Source organism: Papaver somniferum, chromosome 2 (assembly GCF_003573695.1).
Source record: "Papaver somniferum cultivar HN1 chromosome 2, ASM357369v1, whole genome shotgun sequence".
Classification (NCBI taxonomy): domain Eukaryota; kingdom Viridiplantae; phylum Streptophyta; class Magnoliopsida; order Ranunculales; family Papaveraceae; genus Papaver; species Papaver somniferum.
The window spans coordinates 7,454,117-7,472,511 of record NC_039359.1 but is presented as its reverse complement, the minus strand read 5'-3'; the positions used below and the strand labels follow the sequence as shown (position 1 = coordinate 7,472,511).

Here is an 18,395-nt window from a genome sequence, read left to right as displayed (position 1 = left end):
CTCTACTATATCTTGAAGGATATGCAAGAAAAGTGAATCAGACTTGCCAAAGAACTGGCGTACGCAATGTTAGGAAACAAGCATATCAAAGACACAGCGGAATACTTGATTAAAACCTTTTCCTAAAACTAGAAGATCCATATACTTTGATTATACATATGAAACAAAGAACATGGTTGAATAACTTACCTTTTTAGAAGTAATTGAGAAGACCCAAAGATTCCAACCTTGACTTCTTGATACTGTGTTTTCTTCCCCAAAACTTCAAACAAGAATAGTATACTAATAATGGAAAATACTTTTACTGCTTGGGTTTTCTTATACCTAAAATGTATTAACAGATTTATCAAAAGGAAGAGAAGATATTTTCAATGCTAGTGTGGGCGCAACAAGAAAATAGTCTACCATATCCTTTTATAGCAGTTTTCACTCCAGTCTCCCACTAAGATAAAACGGTTAGGTCTTTTAGGGTTTAACATTCATTAGCTAAATAATCGGTCAAAACCAAAACCACGTCTCACGTAATTAGTTTTTCCGACTATTAATCACAAATCACTCCACTATAAATTTGTGATTGAACCCTCTATTTCATGTTATATTTATTAATAAACCTTTTAGCCTTGTTACAGTCACATAACAATCCCTCTATTGTACCTGGCATCCATAAATAATCCATGGCATAGCAACTCTTGCTTGTCAGTGTCATTACGATTATTTGTGTCTTATATCCTCGACTATTACATATGATGGACAACCATTATTAATCTAATAATCGCTCAAACAATTTGAGTGATCACTGGCCAGTTTAGAATAATAATTACTGCACTGTAATACGAGGGGATGTCATAATTCATGGACTTCATATTGAATCATGTAATCCTACTATGTCATCATAACTATCCATATCGTTCAGAATATTGGATCACTTATAACGTTTACGACCTCACTGCTTACCGATACAATATGGAGATGATGAATATCTAAGGTATACATCAATTCTCATAATTAAGAATTTTATCAAATAACAAAAAATAAGTACTCTTTGTTTACTGACGTAGTAAAAGAGTTTCTAGTAGACCCATCAATATGATCTCATCACATTGATAAATAACTCATATCCCTGCATATAAGTTAATCACATGATAATTTGTTTAACAATATATCTCATAATGTATGCAAAATTCATTTATTAAACTACTTGGAAAATGTCACAATAATTGTTTTAGGGCATAATTCCCAACACGCAAATGAGATCATAGTCTTCGTTGTCAGGGTGTACAAAACATTTGGCGGCCCCTCTATACTCAAAGCTGTTGAGGACATCATGAGTCCAGCAATTATTGCAGACAACTTGTCGTATCTTGATTTCTAATTCCTTGGCAATTCGATAACCTTCTAGAACACCTTGAAGCTGATGGTACAAGGGGAAATTTTTTTTTCCTGTAAATATAGAACAGGCAATGATTGGGTTTCCAAGATGGTCTTTTACAACAAGTCCATACCCAACAATTTTCCATTCTCTCTAAAGTAACCATCAGTTTGGATCCAATACAAGTAATCAGGGTCAATACGAGGGCTCGATGGAAAATGAACCTGGCTTTTATGTTTCCCGATAGTTGACAAGATATTCAATTCACGAGTTTTTCTTACTAGTTCATCTTCATCATCAGAAGAATCAGAAGAATACCGATGATCTGGAGATAAGGATGAAGGATAACCAGCAGGAAAACCACTAGGAGGCCCCCTATCACCGGGTAAATATCTCTTTCTTCTTATCTTAATTACCTCAACCTCATCAGCATAATCATAATTATCATCATCGGTCTGACCCTCATATCTGTCATAATAACCAGGAAGATCACGATAATTATAATCCGCATAGATCTTGGTTTTGTTAACAGTATTTTGGGAGACGACCGACTGAGAGCATGATCCTTTGATGTAAATTTTCATCAGATCCATTATGATCAAGTGTTCTTGTTTGTGATGATACCTCGATCGAAGTTGATATCACTTCTTCTTCCTTTCCTAAAACTCTCCCTCTCTCTAACGAACAACAACAACTTTCTTCAACATTCGAGTTGGGCATTGATTGGGTGGGTTAACCCAACCCAAGTCCCACCGCTATGTATGCGCAAGTCCCACCCCTACGGTATGCCATTATGGTCCCGTTATACTTTGTAGGAATTACCTATAGGTATTATTATAGTGGTATTAGTTAGTGGCTGGTCCACCCACTAAAGCCCAGCAATCGAAGGTCCATAATTAAAAGAAAAATGAACCCACATTTTTAAGCCCAGGTCTTGTACACGTGCGAAACCTATTAAGTATATTTTCAGATTTCCTGAAATATCCTTCTACTATAACACAAATATAATCTAGCTATTTTCATTTTTCTTTTCATGCGTTTCTCAAATCCGTTTTTCTCCCCCCTCTCATCTTCTCTGCTATTGCCGCTTACGAAATCTTCTCTCCAATTCATTTTTGTTATGAAGATTGCTTACGAAGATCTTTCGTGGTTTCCAGGTAATGTTTTCTTCTATTATGCGTATGTGATCTTCTCTCCATTTTTTTTGTTTCTCAACTGAATCATGAAGATCTGATCGATTTCGTGACGTTTTCATCTTCGTATTATGGATGCTTGATTGTTCTTTTAGGGTTTTTAATATCTAATCGTTTTATGGATGCTTGATTGTTTATTTTATTTTTATGAAAATAGTTCATATCTAGATGAATATTCACGTTTTTTGTTCATTTCTTCAGTAGATTTGATTATATCAGTTTCATCTTGTTGGTTTCATATTTTTTTCAGTTTATTTTTTTCTATGAACCGACAGTACGTATCTGCAGTACTGACAAAAACTTAGCTTTACAAAAAAAAATTATTTGATTCAGAATTACATATACGAAATATATAAATAAAAGTGTTTCGATTCTGTTTTTGTATAGATTCATTATTTGTTTTTGACACGCAACTGATTTTTAGATTTTGAATCGGCAGTACATATATGACATACTGAAAAATACTGCTTTGATTTTGTTGGTTTTTTTATAGTATTATCACTTTTTTTTGTTTGATCCAGAAGTATATATATGAAATACCGAAATAAAAGTATTCAGATTCTGATTTTTCATATATACATTCATTACTGCTTTGGTTTGTTATTTTTTTTATACGGTTTTATCAATTTACTGTTTAATCTAGGAGAACATATATGGATACTGAAATAAAAGCTTTTCAGAAGTACATATACGTCACACTGGAAAATATTACCTTTGATTTTCTCACTTTTCAGAAGTACATATATGGCATGCTGAAAAAAACTGCAGTACATAGATGGCATACTGATTTTTTTTTTTAATTTTTATGGTTTTATTGCATTTTTTTGTTTTATCCAGAAGTACATATATGGAATACCGAAATACAAGAGTTTCAGAAGTACATATATCGTATATTGAAAAATACTGCAGTACATATATGGCATACCGAAGAATATTGATTTGATTTTTTTTTATTTTTTTTATAGTTTTATCACTTTTTTTGTTTGATCCAGAAGTACATATATGGAATACTGAAATAAAAGTGTGCAATTCTGTTTTTCACAGATTCATTATTTATTTTTTATAGGAAATTGATTTTTAAGTTACGAATATGCAGTACATATATGGTATACTGAAAATTACTGCTTTGATTTTGCTATTTTTATAGTTTTATCCTTTTTTTTTAAATCCAGAAGTACATATACAGAATACTGAAACAAAAATGTTTCAATTATGCTTTTTCATAGATTCATGACTTTTTTTTGACATGCAATTGATTTTTAGATTTTGAATGCAGTAGTACATATATGACATACTGAAAAATATTGTTTTGATTTGGTTTTGGATTCTCTGAGATCGATTTCTGAATGTTATAGCCTAATAAATATTGAACCTTTTTTTGCAGGTGGTGTTTGTATGGGAAATTAAAGGAGAAATGGGAGTGTGGGATAAAAGTCTATTGCTAGTTGTTGTTTTTTAATAGTTTTATCATTTTTTTGTATAATCCAGAAGTACATATATGGAATACTGAAATAAAATTGTTTCAGTACTGTATTTTTATAGATGCATTACTTGTTTTTGACATATATGGAATAGATTATGAATCAGCAGTATATATACGGAATACTGAAACATGCTGCTTTGGTTTTGTTATTGTTTATAGTTTTATCACTTTTTTTTATCCACAAGTATATATATGGAATACTGAAATAAAAATATTCGTTTCTGTTTTTCATAGACTTATTACTTGTGTTTTAACATGCATTTGCGTTTTAGATTATAAATCAGCAGTACATATATGGTTTAATACTGAGAAATCTGTTGTTTCACACGTATTTAGTAATAAGGTATAATAGTAATTTTCTTGATTCAAAAAACTTTGGACCTTAGGATAAGGATAAAATCCGATTGGACCCTGCTATAAATAACCTTGCATTTTAGGGGCCACTCAAAAAGAATTAGGGGAATAAGACAAAATAGGGTCGCCCAAACCTAAATAGAGTTCACCGCTTATCAAAAAAAAATTCGTAATGACAAAATTTCCCTTCAATAATCGGAAGTTAACAACAATTCGGTAGTTTTTTAGTTTTTTTTTCTCGAATTTTGGTGCGACCATAATCGCTAGTAAATTGGGTTAATTAAACTTCCGAATATATAGTGTCCCTAGAATGAGATTTTTCAAAAATTCTTCAATTTTCGAATTTTGGTACTACCATAATCGGTAGTAAATTTAACTTCCGAATGTATATTGGCCCCAAAATGAGATTTTGCCAAAATCCTTTAACTTTCTAACTTTGTACTGCCACAATCGGTTGTAAATTTTGTTACTTTAACCTCCGAATGTATTCAATTTTTGAATTTTGGTACTACCATAATCGGTAGTAAATTTAACTTCCAAATGTATATTGGCCTCAAAATGAGTTTTTGAAAATAAAACCTTAAGTTTGCGAATTTTGGAATTATAACAATCGGAAGTAAGGTAAGTGAACTTAACCGATTATATAGTGGAATTTTGAAATGAGAATTTACCTTATTCGGTAGTATTTTAAGTTAATGAAACTACCGATTATATACTGGCCCCAAATTGAGTTTTTGGAAAAAATCCTTAATTTCCAAATTTTGGAATTATAACAATCGAAGTAAGGTAAGTGAACATAACTTCCGATTATATAGTGGCATTCTGAAATGAGAATTACCATATTCGGTAGTATGTTAAGTTAATTAAACTTCCGATTATATACTGGCCCTAAAATGAGTTTTTGAAAAAAATTCTTCAATTTTCGAATTTTGGTACTACCATAATCGGTAGTTAATTGTGTTCATTATATACTGATTGTGATTAATTTTAATACAGAAAAATTGAATATTTTGAATCAAGAATAATCGGTAGATAACAATCATTTTATCTACTGATTCTGGTTGATGTTCATTGTTTCTTAAGAACATCATCTATAATCGGTAGGTAAAATAGATTATTATCTACCGATTACGTTTATGTTACTGTAAATCCAAGAACATCAACCATAATCGGTAGGTAAAATAGATTGTTACCTACTGATTATGTTTATGCTACTGCAAATCCAAGAAAGTTTAGGATCAAATTTTTGATTTCAAGTAATCGAATCCTAATTTTGGATCACAACTACTATCATTTATTCGTTTTGTTCGTTTAACTTTTTTTCTTTTTTTTTTTTGATTTCTAAGTTTCAACTTTACAATCAATCGTAAAAGAGAAAAAAAAATGAATGATATATTTATGAAAATAAAGGATATAGGTTTAGATTTAGTATAAAGGTGAAGGACAATATAGACAATTCTCTATTTTTAAGACATCCGTTAACCTCTTCAATGGTTGGGAATAAATGACCCCTAATTCCTTTTGAGTGGCCCCTAAAAATGCTAGGATAAATAACTATACGGGCAAGGACCAAACAGCAAAGTTTCCTTTTACTTTCCAATAAACGGACACAACCCCCGAACTTAAAGCTTCTTGAAATGCCCCATCACATCCAGCCGTCCAATAAATCTGACGGACTAGGTGTAGCGTGAATTTTCAATTGATTCGAGTAAAGGGACTAGGGTTTTGTAAAACCCCTTCTTCCTCTTATTTGGTGGTTGCAGAGTTGAGATTAGACAAAGTAGTCGCCTCTCTTTCTCCTTGTTCTCGTTAGATTCTGTCCAAAGCATTAAAATTTATCTTTTAAGCACCGATGGGCGGTGCACGAGATCAAGTGAACAAGGCTCACAAGACTCGATTTTCTTCCAAAGCTACTCGCCAAATCCACAAAACTTCTAATGCAGGTACTTGGTTTTTCAATCAATTTGAACTATTAATTTTTCTATTGCTTATGTTTTATGAATCATCCGTTTGTTTGGTGATTTTTAGGTAATAGAATCTCTAAACCCAACAAAAAAAATGCTGCCAAGGGAGCTAGAGATGCTCGAATTCAGCGTAGCAAGATGGTGAGTCTGAAGTTTTTATTAGTGTTGCTTATTGTTTTTCTGGTTCATGCCATTGGATAATTATAAACCTAAGCAGTTAACCACCAGTGACTAAGAAGAAAAAAAGCTATCATTTCTTATGCCATATCATATGCACAGAACCGGTTTGATGTTGGTGCAAGTTTCCGGGTCAGACCTCTAATTAGAGCTTCTGTTTTTGTAGTTACGTACTCAGAAAAGAGACGCACTTTTGAAAGAGAAGAGAGCGTCTTCTGGACAAAATTCTCCTCCCCGTGTTATTGTAAGTAACTGAGTTCTTCTATGGTTCATTATGTTAAAGTTGTTTGCTGTTGTTTTGTTTTGACGTGGAGACTATATTGGTCGGTAATTTTGAACCTGGAACCCATGAGCTAGATCGCCTCTATCTTTCAGATACATATAAGGCTTCAGAAATTGTAAATTCCTTTTTCATATCAAGAAGCAGAGGATCTGGCTTCGTTATGAGCTGCGTAAAAGGATTATCTTTGGCTCAAAGAATGCGAAGCTTAAGACTTGAGTTGTTATGGGTTGGTCGACTAGCAAATTTCAGTACTACTACTAGTATTTAGCTGTTTAGCTCCAAACATGATGTTCCATCCAGTTAATATAATCTTTGGCCGATAATAGTGCATATATTAATGATACAATCTATTTAAACCAGTTACAAAATATGAAAATGGTAGTGGATTAACTGAAGTAAATATATAAACTTTCCTCTGTGATTTTGTTACTTTACAACACTGAACCAGTTCATGATTGTTTACGAACAGGTTCTTTTTGGTCTGTCTTCGTCTGTCAACACTAAAGTACTTGCAAAGGAGCTATTGGAGTTGTTATCTCCAGAGGATGCAGGAGCAGCATCTGCAACCGTCGCTTCTCCCAGCTACCATCTTAGAGCAACGGTAAGCTGAACTGTACGGTTTTGTTAGCTGCTATGTTATTAGGGGCTAGGTGTGAGGCACGGCGTTGGGTTTAAATTACAAGGCCACGCTTATAATAATAAATACTCGCTAATATTAGCAAATTATCATAAACAGATAACTATTAGCCTGGAGTTTTCTGTTATTAATAAAAACTATCTGTTTTCTTTCTTTACCATATATGATTACCATATATAATTTTAGCTTATTATTAATGAAATCCTCATAGGTCAAGTATACACATTGTGAATCCTAGGACACACAAACAAATATATCTAGTTTAAAACCAAACAAGCAACGCTCACTCAAGCCTTTGATTGTGGCGTCTCCGAGGCAGCAGAAATAAAGATCATGATTTTCATGTTTTTCGTTTTACCTTGTGGTGAACAAAAGAGAAGATAGCTTTGGACTCTGAATGATTAGACAGACAATGTGTCCTCTTTCAGGAGGAAAGACAAACCTATTCTGTGAATCCTATATGGCTATATTGTTACTATTTAAAGTTGTAAGAGCATCTCATTTTTCCAAATTAGTTTGTACTGTAGATGTTTTCAGTGTTTTAGACATCTTTTTTTTTTCTCATTCTGGTCCAAACTTATCTACTTCTGCTAGAATCTCGATGAATGATTGCGTAGCGAGGGTGTTTAACGTGATGTACTTTTCTAATCTAAGAAGTGGATATTTGTGTACTAGGTTTTGGTGGCACCTCATGGAGATCTGATGTCATGCATAGAAATGGCAAAGGTACATATTCTCTTAACATTAGGAATATTTTTGTAATGTGTTACTTGGTTATGCTGTTCACTAGTATGCCTTAGTTGTGTTGTTACTGTTTTCACTGATCGACGCTATGACTCCATTGCAACTGTAGGTTGCCGACCTTTTTGCATTTGTAACAGATGCCAGCCCATGCAGTTCAAACTCTCACATTGATCAGTTTGGAGCTCAGTGCCTTTCTTTCTTTAGATCTCTTGGCCTACCAAGCTCTGTTGTCTTGATTCGCGTGAGTATATTGATCTATTTTTTATATGTACCGATTACTATTTTTTTTTATCCAAATAACACTCTTTTTTATGTTATGTATTCACAAAATTTGCTATTTTTGTAGAATCTTCATTGTGATCCTCACAAAAGAAACGACATGAGGAAAATGTGTGCGTCTAGCCTTGCATCTGAATTTACTGACGATTCAAAGTTTTATCCAGCTGATACAAAGGAAGAGCTGCATAAGGTAATATTTTCCTCACTCCCAAAACTGGATTTTCTTTATATTGGCAGATGAAGTCCTCCTTTCTGTCACTCAATACTGGATGGTAATAGAGCAGTTCATTCACTTCATTGTTTCTCATCTATTCCTTTCGCAGTTCATGTCTGTTTTCAAAGAGCAGCGCCCTAGTGTTCCTCACTGGCGAGGTCAGAGAGCTTACGTTATGGCTGAGGAGGTAATAATTTCCTGCTCCTGACTTATATTAATTTATCGAGAGCAACTATAGTTCTTCTTTGGACCTTCTGTATCCTTTTTTTTTCCCTTACGTACAAGCTTTCAATTGTCTTCCTGTAGGTTGATTTGGTAGTTGATGACAAAAATCCTGGAACATGTACGCTCTCCCTGACTGGTTATCTGCGCGCTCGCAGTTTATCTGTGAATCAGCTGGTATTAATGTTATCTTTCGGTCAAAGTTTCTTCAATTCCAAGGGTTACATTTATTTATAATTGTTTCTTCAAATTAGGTTCACGTGTCTGGAGTTGGAGATTTTCAGTTGTGCAAAATAGATGTGCTCAAGGATCCTTGTCCCTTGATTGCGAAAAAAGGGCACAACATGATGGATTCTGATGAATTACCAAGTGTGCAGGTATTAATTTTTTTTTTTTTTTTGTTGCCATTTTACATTTAAGTTGACATGCATGGATTTCAATAGGAGTATCTATGCAGGATATTGATAGTGCGAAATTGCGAAGTTTTCCCTGTACTAGTTTGGTTTCAGTAATTCTCGAATATTTAACATTTGGACCCATGGTTCTTTCTATTAAATTCCCTAATCTTGGTCCCAGGTTCTTCACTCCTTAGTTCCCGATCCTCTGAAGCAAGAACCTTTACTTGTTGAAAACGTTCCAGATCCTCTTGGAGGAGAACAAGTAAGCATTCACAACCAGTCTACTAACTTATATATACATATATACATATATGCATGTTTATGAAACTTTAAATCTGTACGACGTTTTACGGTGAGCGTGTTGTTCATGTCGCTGCAAAGTTATATAAGATTCCTGCAGTGATGCTCTATTTCTGCCATTTTTGGACAGGCAGCAGTCGCATATTTTTTCTATGAGACTGCTCCTCTACGGGAGTAGCTATTCCCTCAATGTGTGCCTAACACTTATCTACTAGTCCATTCACATTTATGGTCATGGATAATTACCTATGTACAATTCTCAAGTCGCAAACCAGCAAAATCATTACCTATAGTTTGTTACTGAAACTGTTGACTATTTGATTTATTTGCACCCAGTCACTTGTCTTAGCTGCGTATATATTTTCTGTGAGACTGCTCCTCTACGGGAGTAGCTATTCCCTCAATGTGTGCCTAACACTTATCTACTAGTCCATTCACATTTATGGTCATGGAGAATTACCTATGAACAATTCTCAAGTCGCAAACCAGCAAAATCGTTACCTATAGCTTGTTACTGAAACTGTTGACTATTTGATTTATTTGCACCCAGTCACTTGTCTTAGCTGCGTAGCTTTTTATTTAGAAGCACTTGCTAGTGTGGTCGTGCAGGTACTAACAACAGTTTTTCTTCTCAGACATTTCCTACGCAGGAAGATATGGATCTAGCTAAGGAGTTTAATAGACAAAAAAAGCAAAAGAGAGCTGTTCCTCGAGGGACCTCTGAGTACCAGGTTTTTATTCTTTCATGTTCATTATAATTTACCTACGTATTTGTAGTATATGATGCTGGCAGTACCGATTTTACGACCTCTCTATATGTTGGTCCTACACTGAGAATCGTAGAGGATGAACCAAAGTTTGTAAATTTCATGCTTTATTGGCATACTTATCCAACTGTTCTGTGTCATAGGCTGCTTGGTTCGAGGGAGATGAAGATAGTGATTTAGAGGATGGTAATGATGATATGCTAATGGATGAAGAGCAAGATGGAAATCATTCAGACCTAGATGATAAATCTTCTCTAGAGTTTGGAGATTCTGATGAAGAAACCCAGGCTGATACAATGATGACAGTAAGTGTTCCTTTTTAGGCGTGGAGTATTCATAGCTGATTATAGTATTAATTGTATCTTAATACTAAATTCCTTGGAATGCTCTCGTAGTTTGGGAGTTGCAACTAGCAGTGCTAGTTACCCAATGTCCGAGACTCTTAAGATTCTGATTTGGTTTTCTTTCAGGACGGAGAGCAGCTGACTAAAGAGCAGATAGAGGCTGAGATTCGGAAGATTAAAGAAGCTCATGCTGAGGACGAGGGTACACACACACATCTTACAGTGTTTTAGCCCTTCTACGTAGTATAGTAGATGGAGCATGTACACCTTCAAAATATGTCTTCAGATTCTCATAAAAAACACTTCGCAGCCTCCTTTTAAATTTTAGACTAGGGAAATGCTATCTATTTGGCTGCTGTATAGTAATTTTTGTGTTGTAGGAAAGCAAATCAAGGGTGACCAACAGCGTGTACTGAACCGTTGGAGTGTTATATGTTGTTGTTGCAGAATATCCAGATGAAGTGGATACTCCGACTGACGTTCTTGCCCACAAGCGCTTTGCAAAGTATCGAGGTCTTAAGTCGATTAGGACTTCTGCATGGAATCCTAAGGTCGGTAGTTGGTAGAAAATTTCGTGGTTTTAATGTCTGTTTAACGTTAAATTTGGAGCATCACGGAACTTGTTTATTGCTGGCAGCAATCCTTGCCTCCCGATTATGCTAGACTGTTTGAATTTGAAAACTTTGCAAGAACACAGAAAGCTGTTCTTGCTAAAGCTCAGGATATAGAACAGAGTAGCAATGATGAGTCTGTACCTACTGGTACGTATGTGAGGCTTCATGTCAAGGAAGTACTATCAGACGTCGCTTCCAAATTACGAGAAGCGTCCAAGAGATTCCCTGTGATTGCATGTGGGCTCTTGCAGCACGAGTCAAAGATGTCAGTCCTTCATTTTAGGTAATTATTGAAACTCTTTCTTCTTTTTTCTTTTTCTTTTTCTCGTGTGTGTGTGTGGTGGTGATTGTATTTCAGACCTGCAGTGACAGAAAGCAAGTTTTACAAGGTCTCCTGAAAAATAGATGTTTATATAGGCCTTCAGGACAATGATCATATCTTTATATGCTTTGAAATGAGGTTCCTTCAGAAATTAAACAACTTGATTTTTCTGTTTTGCAGCGTAAAGAAACATGAAACCTATGATGCTCCTATCAAATCAAAGGAAAGTCTGATTTTCCATGTTGGTTTTCGCCAGTTCGTTGCTAGGTAATTTCTGTTGTACTAGGTAGAAAATGTACTTCTTTTAAAGATTCAATACCTAAGTTATATAACTTCGTCATACCCTCCAGAATATTTAACTCTAATTTTGCAGGCCAATATTTTCTTCGGATGCTATAAGGTCAGGCAACCACAAGTTGGAGAGGTTTTTGCACCCAGGGCGCTTTTCGATGGCTTCGGTGTATGCTCCAGTTTCATTTCCTCCACTGCCGTTGATTGTCTTCAAGCAGGGAGATGTTGAACCTACTGTCGCAGCTGTTGGTACACTAAGAAGCATTGACCCTGATAGAATAATTTTAAAGAGAATTATTTTAACCGGGTTAGTTTTCTGTTTCTTGTAGATTATTTTGTTTATCTATTCATTCTAGTTTTTCTCCATTAATTGCTTTCCTTTCTTTTAAAATGTTTTCTTAGACCATCCACTACAGCAAATGCTAATAGCTAAATTTGTATGGTATAAATAGCTATAGTTTAAGCTTTAACATAGAGGTGGTCGTAGCTGACAAATAACTGGGCTCAATAGAATCCCAAACCAGGCTCACTCTAAAATTAAGCCTCGTACAACTAATATCAATAGGCCACCATCTGAGAGATATCCAGCCAACCAAACTCACTTTGACAATGAGTTCACGTGGGACTCACTCTCAGATATGGTCCGGACTCCTTGATTTTTTAAAGATGCTTGATTACAGATCAAGCCCGGACATTTAAACCATATGCTAAATTTGGCATATTCAAATACCATAATATTCCAGGACCTCCTTGTCAGATGTTTTGAATGGTACATGTACAAAGGTTTCTATGTTATTTGCATCATTAATTTTCTAACAGTGCGATTGAACTGAGTTTGGTTGTCGCATGTTTTTTAATTGGAATTTGGATTATGTGATTATTGTGCATTTTGGCAGTATCATCCTCATTGTTAAATTATCATGCGTGAGCTTTCACCTTGATGTTTCCTTTTCTCAATGGGCACTATTTTATGTTGCAGCTACCCTCTGAGAGTACAAAAATCAAAAGCCACAGTCCGGTATATGTTCCATCATCCTAAGGACATCACTTGGTTCAAGGTAAGAAAGTCTTGGTTAGCAGTTGACTAACATATCAGTGGATATACAATTAGGGCTACTTTGCATCATATTACATGAGTTCTGACTAAACGGTTTTTCTGCAGCCCGTAGAATTGTGGACAAAATGTGGTCGTCGTGGGCTTGTGAAAGAAGCTGTTGGTACACATGGTATGGTTCTTCTATACTCATAAATATGCTCCTCTAAGTTGCTTAGTGAAAACAAAATAACATCCTAGGAAAATAATGGGTGACCAATCAGCCAATACCAAAGGGTTAGTTAATGCATGCGTATTTTGAAGGCAACAGGAATATCTACTGGCCAAAACTTTCAAAAAATTTCAAATACTAGAAATTACAAGATCAATATTGTATCTGGACTTTAATAATGGGAAAGATGAAAAATGTATTAGGTAATATTTAACATGAAAATCAGCAGACTTCTGATAAATTGGTGTTCTTTTATATACAGGGTCAATGAAGTGCCTCTTTAACGGGGTTGTTCAACAGCATGACACCGTTTGCATGAATTTATATAAGCGTGTTTATCCCAAGTGGCCCGAGAATCTTTACCGTATTCTTGATGCCTGACCATGGATTCTATGAAGGGTTCTTATATCCTAAGCTAAGCTTATGTATGTGTAAAATCCATATTTTTTGTTATAATAAGACTTAAATCTAAGTTTGTTATCTTTATCTGTTTGATAAAATGCCTCCATGAATTCTTTTTGTTTTATTAAGTAAATTGGAGCTAGAAAATTTTCACCTACGAAATAGGTGCTAAAAATGTGGAAGTTTGATCTTTCATGTTACCGTGAAAGATGTAGTTATCACGGGGATAATACAATTACAGTGCCCTTAAAGATGGATTTTCTTGTATATTGTCAAGATACAATTTCATTTTCTGAACAACTTGAAAATCTCAAAATGTGAGATGTCCCTGTTTGGAACCTTCAAGATGTCTCCATCTTAATACAGTTTCAAGACCTTCCTATATATTTTTAAAATCACGCCATTACATTTAAAAACATTTTCCATGGTGTAGAGTTATTCACTGATCATTGATGGGTCTAAAGTCAGGATTTGCTTAAGATCTCATGGTGAAAGAAAAGCTAAAATTTGAACTTCTAGTGCTCTCTTATCCTTTAAAAAAAAATCACAGAACACATTTCACCATATCAAATGTCACGTTCAGCAGGAGCATGCTTTGTGAGATCAAGCCGGCTAATGTATGTCTGGACTAGCGAGCCATAATATAGTTGATCGCCGATTTTGATCCCCACAGTGACAGACGCCAATCCAGCATCCGTATATAGACCCGTAACTTCTCCACTCAAATTCACAGCTACAACTCCTCCATCCTGTAGTATGTGCGGTACGTTTACGAACCTTGACAACATTGCTGTAGCTTTCCTAATAAATGGGTACCTCAGCATCACATCCGATACCAAAGTTCTTCCCTGTCAAAGAAAAAACCTCCATTAGATTGAAAAACAGAATTGAAAACTTATGACGACTAGTAGTAAAAGAAAGAGTGTTGACCGAGGCCAATCCGATCCAATACTGTCCTTCTCCATCATAGCGAATATTATCAGGATACCCTGGCAAATTATCGGCGAAAACGTCAACTGATCCCATCTTTTCTCCTTTAATATAATACCTACTACAGCTTCGCCTGCATGTTCAAAGATTGACCATGGCCATTAAATACAAATATTTGATTTAAAGAAATTAGATGATTTAGACGGATTAGAATGTGACTTACAAAGGAGTTTCGCAAAAGACCACAAAGTCATTTTCTGGAGAGACTGCAACTCCATTAGCAAAGTAGAGGTCACGAGCCAGTACTTTGGTAGAGTTAGCCGAGTTGGTCGCGTCAAAACTCATTAACCGTCCATAAGGTCTACCTTCAAGAACGTCCAACATGTGATCATCTAGGCTGTATTTGGATGATGCATCAGTGAAATATATAACTCCATCATCAGCAACATCTACACCGTCTGTAAGTCTAAACTTCAACCCTTCTGCTTCGTCAGTCAACAATTCCACTTTTCCTTCTTTTGTCACTTTCATCAACCCCTGTAAGTTTTGAACGTGTGAAACGGTGGTGTTCAGGACAAATGAGAGTAGCCGCGCTTAGACATATGAAGTGTAGCTAGGTGCCGAAAAATATTCTTTTGTTTCAATATGGGAGTTGTGAATAGTCTAAAAGTCTTACGTAATGGGAGGTCCGTTTCAGATAAGAGTTGGCTAAAACTCCAAAGCTGGTTTTGGTTTCATTGGAATAGCAGAAGCCACGATGCAAATTTTATGATCTAGATGAGGACCAAAACTAAGCGTTGACAGACAATATGAATTCTACTAAAAAAGAAAGCAAACTTGCAAACTAACCTTGCCAGACTCAGCTACGATGAGTTGTTTATCAGGTCCGAAAGCAATACCAAGTGGTCTTCCGCCAACATAAACCCAATCCTCGACTTTCAAATCTGATTCTGAATCGGTTGTTAACTTGAGTCGTCGAATCCACCCATCATTGCAACCAGTGTAAATGAATCCTGTCTCGGAATCATATGCTAAGTCTTCTGGACCAGGCAATTGGCCTTCACCGATTCTGTGACTCGATTCAACTATGTGATCGTTGTGTTTAGAAACCTTAACAGGTTTCCAAGATAGAGTTGACTTGGGAAGTGATCCTGTATCAAACTCATCAACTTGGTATAGAATCATTGCAGTTAATACAGGAATAACAATTAGAAACAAAAACCAACCAGACCTCATGTTTTCTTTATTAGTAGTAGTCGTCGTCGTTGGAGATAAATAAGTTTCTGATTTTGGTTTTGTCATGACTTACTGACTCTCTCTTTCTCCCTCCTCTTAGATAATGGATTTATGATTTGTTGGGGACGACGATACATTATTTTATCCTTGAATCTACTATTATTTTTTATTTCATTTTCTTTTTATTTATTTATTAATTATTTTATGCAAGGCTTTCTACGCTTATATGGAAAGCCACGCTAGTAGTTTTATTTCCTATTGGGGTTGGACTGTGTATGGGCTACGTAAGGTTTACACAGGCTGACTACACACATAAGATTTTAAAAGTTTTTCTTTGGGACATTAAACAATATTGAATTATATGTTGTGGTTCAGATTTTTTTTCTCGAAAACCTTAAGATGATCATTGGATGAAACATACTCCCTTCTCCCCCTATCAAGTGACCTATTTATTTTTAGATTTTGTCCCATTATTAAGTGGCCTATATCACTAAATAAGGAGATATTTCTTAAATTATCCTTTTAATTGATTATAAGAAATATATGAAATATGCATAATTTGATAGGCATACTTATATTCGTTTTGTAGGTGTTTTAAAATGCTTTTCAATGGTATAAAGTTTGCGAACATCAATGGTGTAGTTTGAGAGATAAATCATTTCAAAATTTCACTAATTATTATCTATAAGAGTATAATTATAAAATATGCTTAAAAATATTCTTTTCCATTGCTTACCTTAAAAATTGTGCAAATTTTAAATAGGTCACTTAACAGTGGGACGGAGGGAGTATAAATTTAGTCTTGATATAAAAAATGAACCACCCCTCATAGCCTTTATAATTCTGACCCAGTAGTGGTTGCAGTAGAACTTATAAAGTGATCATTAAAATCCTGGTTAATCATTGCGATCTCTCTATGTTCTATCATTATTGCTTTTCCAAATTGGTTTTTATGTCTCAGCGATCCATCCATGATAACATAATAATTGCTAATGAACTTTTTCATTACATCAAAACTTCATCTGTCACCAAATAACCGAAAAATTCTCTATAATTAGATATTCGGAAAGCCTATAATACTTTCGGTCGGGATTTTGGAGTTTTTAGATAGCTTCAACGTAATACATGATATTATGTGCATCAACAATCACACACACCATCAATTTCAAAGATACCATTCATGGATATATCACCATGAGTCGAGAAATAGACAGGGAGATCCTTTATTACTGTACATTCATCATTTACGTGGAAATTTCCTAAGCTAAATGGCTAACCAAAAGCACTTGAATCACACGGAAAGACTTAATATTTAAAGAAAAGGGTACCCACAGTGGTCTACTTAATGTATTTATGATGTCATTTTCATCACCGGCCCCAAACATGTCAACACTTTCAATAGCTCCTGCATGCGGACCTATTCCACCCCTGCTAGAAAACTCATCAGTATTTCTAGATCAATCATCGTCTCCACACGCAAACCTCCCACAACCCTCCATAAATCTCTTACAAAATTATTTCAACATGTCGACCACATCGGTACCATGTAATGATCCGACCCTCCATAGATGTTGTCTTCACTTGACAACAACGCTCATCCAACAACATTGGGTTTTCAATAGACACCTCTACGTATATCCAACAACAACTTTCTAGGAGGTCACTTATACATGAATTGTTTTTTCCAACTCTAAAGACAATTGGTGTATGATGTCTTATTATTATTAGTGGTACATCATTACATAAATTCCATTCGACCAACCACTTCCAAACATAAGGTGTTTATAATTTCACCATCGTAGAATGGAGGCGTCGATGGTCACCAACATACATGGTATTATGATCTTATCCTTCCAAATTGGAGTCATCCACGGATTCAGATTACAATCCTATAATAGATTTTCGAGGTTCCCAGCCCTCATGAGACAAACACCTAGCCCAACATGTCCGCCTTACCTTCCCACCCTTAATAGATGACCTTCGTCAGTTCTGATACAATGCATACTTAGTCATTCCCATCATCCAGCAATATGGAGGTCAACGAGCACCGCTGCGATTATCCAGCAACAACTTCACAGGATGCCACTCATCCATGGATTTCCCCCACACAAGCGTTTATACTTAACTACAGAGTTGTTCTCAACCCCAAAACAACTTATGCTGAAAAACGTCTGCGTTAGTTTAAAGTATACATTAAATATATTTTATTGGCTAACCACTGCCGAATACGAAGTTTTTACAATCTCAACTCCTTAGGTTGGAGCCACCTTTGCTCCGCATATTTGGGGTGTTACACACCATATTTATATTTGAGAGTCAATTTCAAGCATGATCGATTCTCGGCCCATATGTTTACCCTTCTTGTGGAAAGATTACCGAGGAAAGCGAAAAGATGGAAAGATAAATACCCCAATCATCAAGTAGGACAACTATCCAGTTGGTGTAGATACAACTTGTTTAGTCCCATATTCATAACAAGATCAACCAGAATGATGCATGTCGTAAGTGCAACAAATTACTTAATGTTAAAGGGCCCCTTCCCATGGATGTACGGTCCAAAACGGAAGTCTTTTCGGTTTCTCCTTTTCCATGTATATGAAGTATATT

General features: G+C 35.3%; 2 protein-coding genes across 2 annotated transcripts; one reads left to right on the top strand and one right to left on the bottom strand.

The window, feature by feature from the left end:
• Positions 1-6,124: 6,124 nt before the first annotated feature.
• Positions 6,125-13,779, top strand: LOC113346793 (pre-rRNA-processing protein TSR1 homolog). The gene is made up of 21 exons (XM_026590302.1): positions 6,125-6,342; positions 6,428-6,504; positions 6,707-6,784; positions 7,293-7,424; positions 8,136-8,186; positions 8,314-8,445; positions 8,551-8,673; positions 8,807-8,884; positions 9,004-9,096; positions 9,174-9,296; positions 9,496-9,579; positions 10,253-10,348; positions 10,528-10,689; positions 10,855-10,930; positions 11,176-11,279; positions 11,366-11,625; positions 11,845-11,931; positions 12,038-12,262; positions 12,935-13,013; positions 13,118-13,181; positions 13,483-13,779. The coding sequence occupies exons 1-21, from the start codon at positions 6,252-6,254 to the stop codon at positions 13,599-13,601; spliced, it is 2,334 nt and encodes a 777-aa protein (XP_026446087.1). The 5' UTR covers positions 6,125-6,251; the 3' UTR covers positions 13,602-13,779.
• A 90-nt stretch (positions 13,780-13,869) lies between these two features.
• Positions 13,870-15,875, bottom strand: LOC113346794 (protein STRICTOSIDINE SYNTHASE-LIKE 6-like). The gene is made up of 4 exons (XM_026590303.1): positions 15,402-15,875; positions 14,776-15,089; positions 14,553-14,685; positions 13,870-14,470 (listed from the first exon to the last, which is right to left on the bottom strand). The coding sequence occupies exons 1-4, from the start codon at positions 15,852-15,854 to the stop codon at positions 14,189-14,191; spliced, it is 1,182 nt and encodes a 393-aa protein (XP_026446088.1). The 5' UTR covers positions 15,855-15,875; the 3' UTR covers positions 13,870-14,188.
• Positions 15,876-18,395: the final 2,520 nt, after the last annotated feature.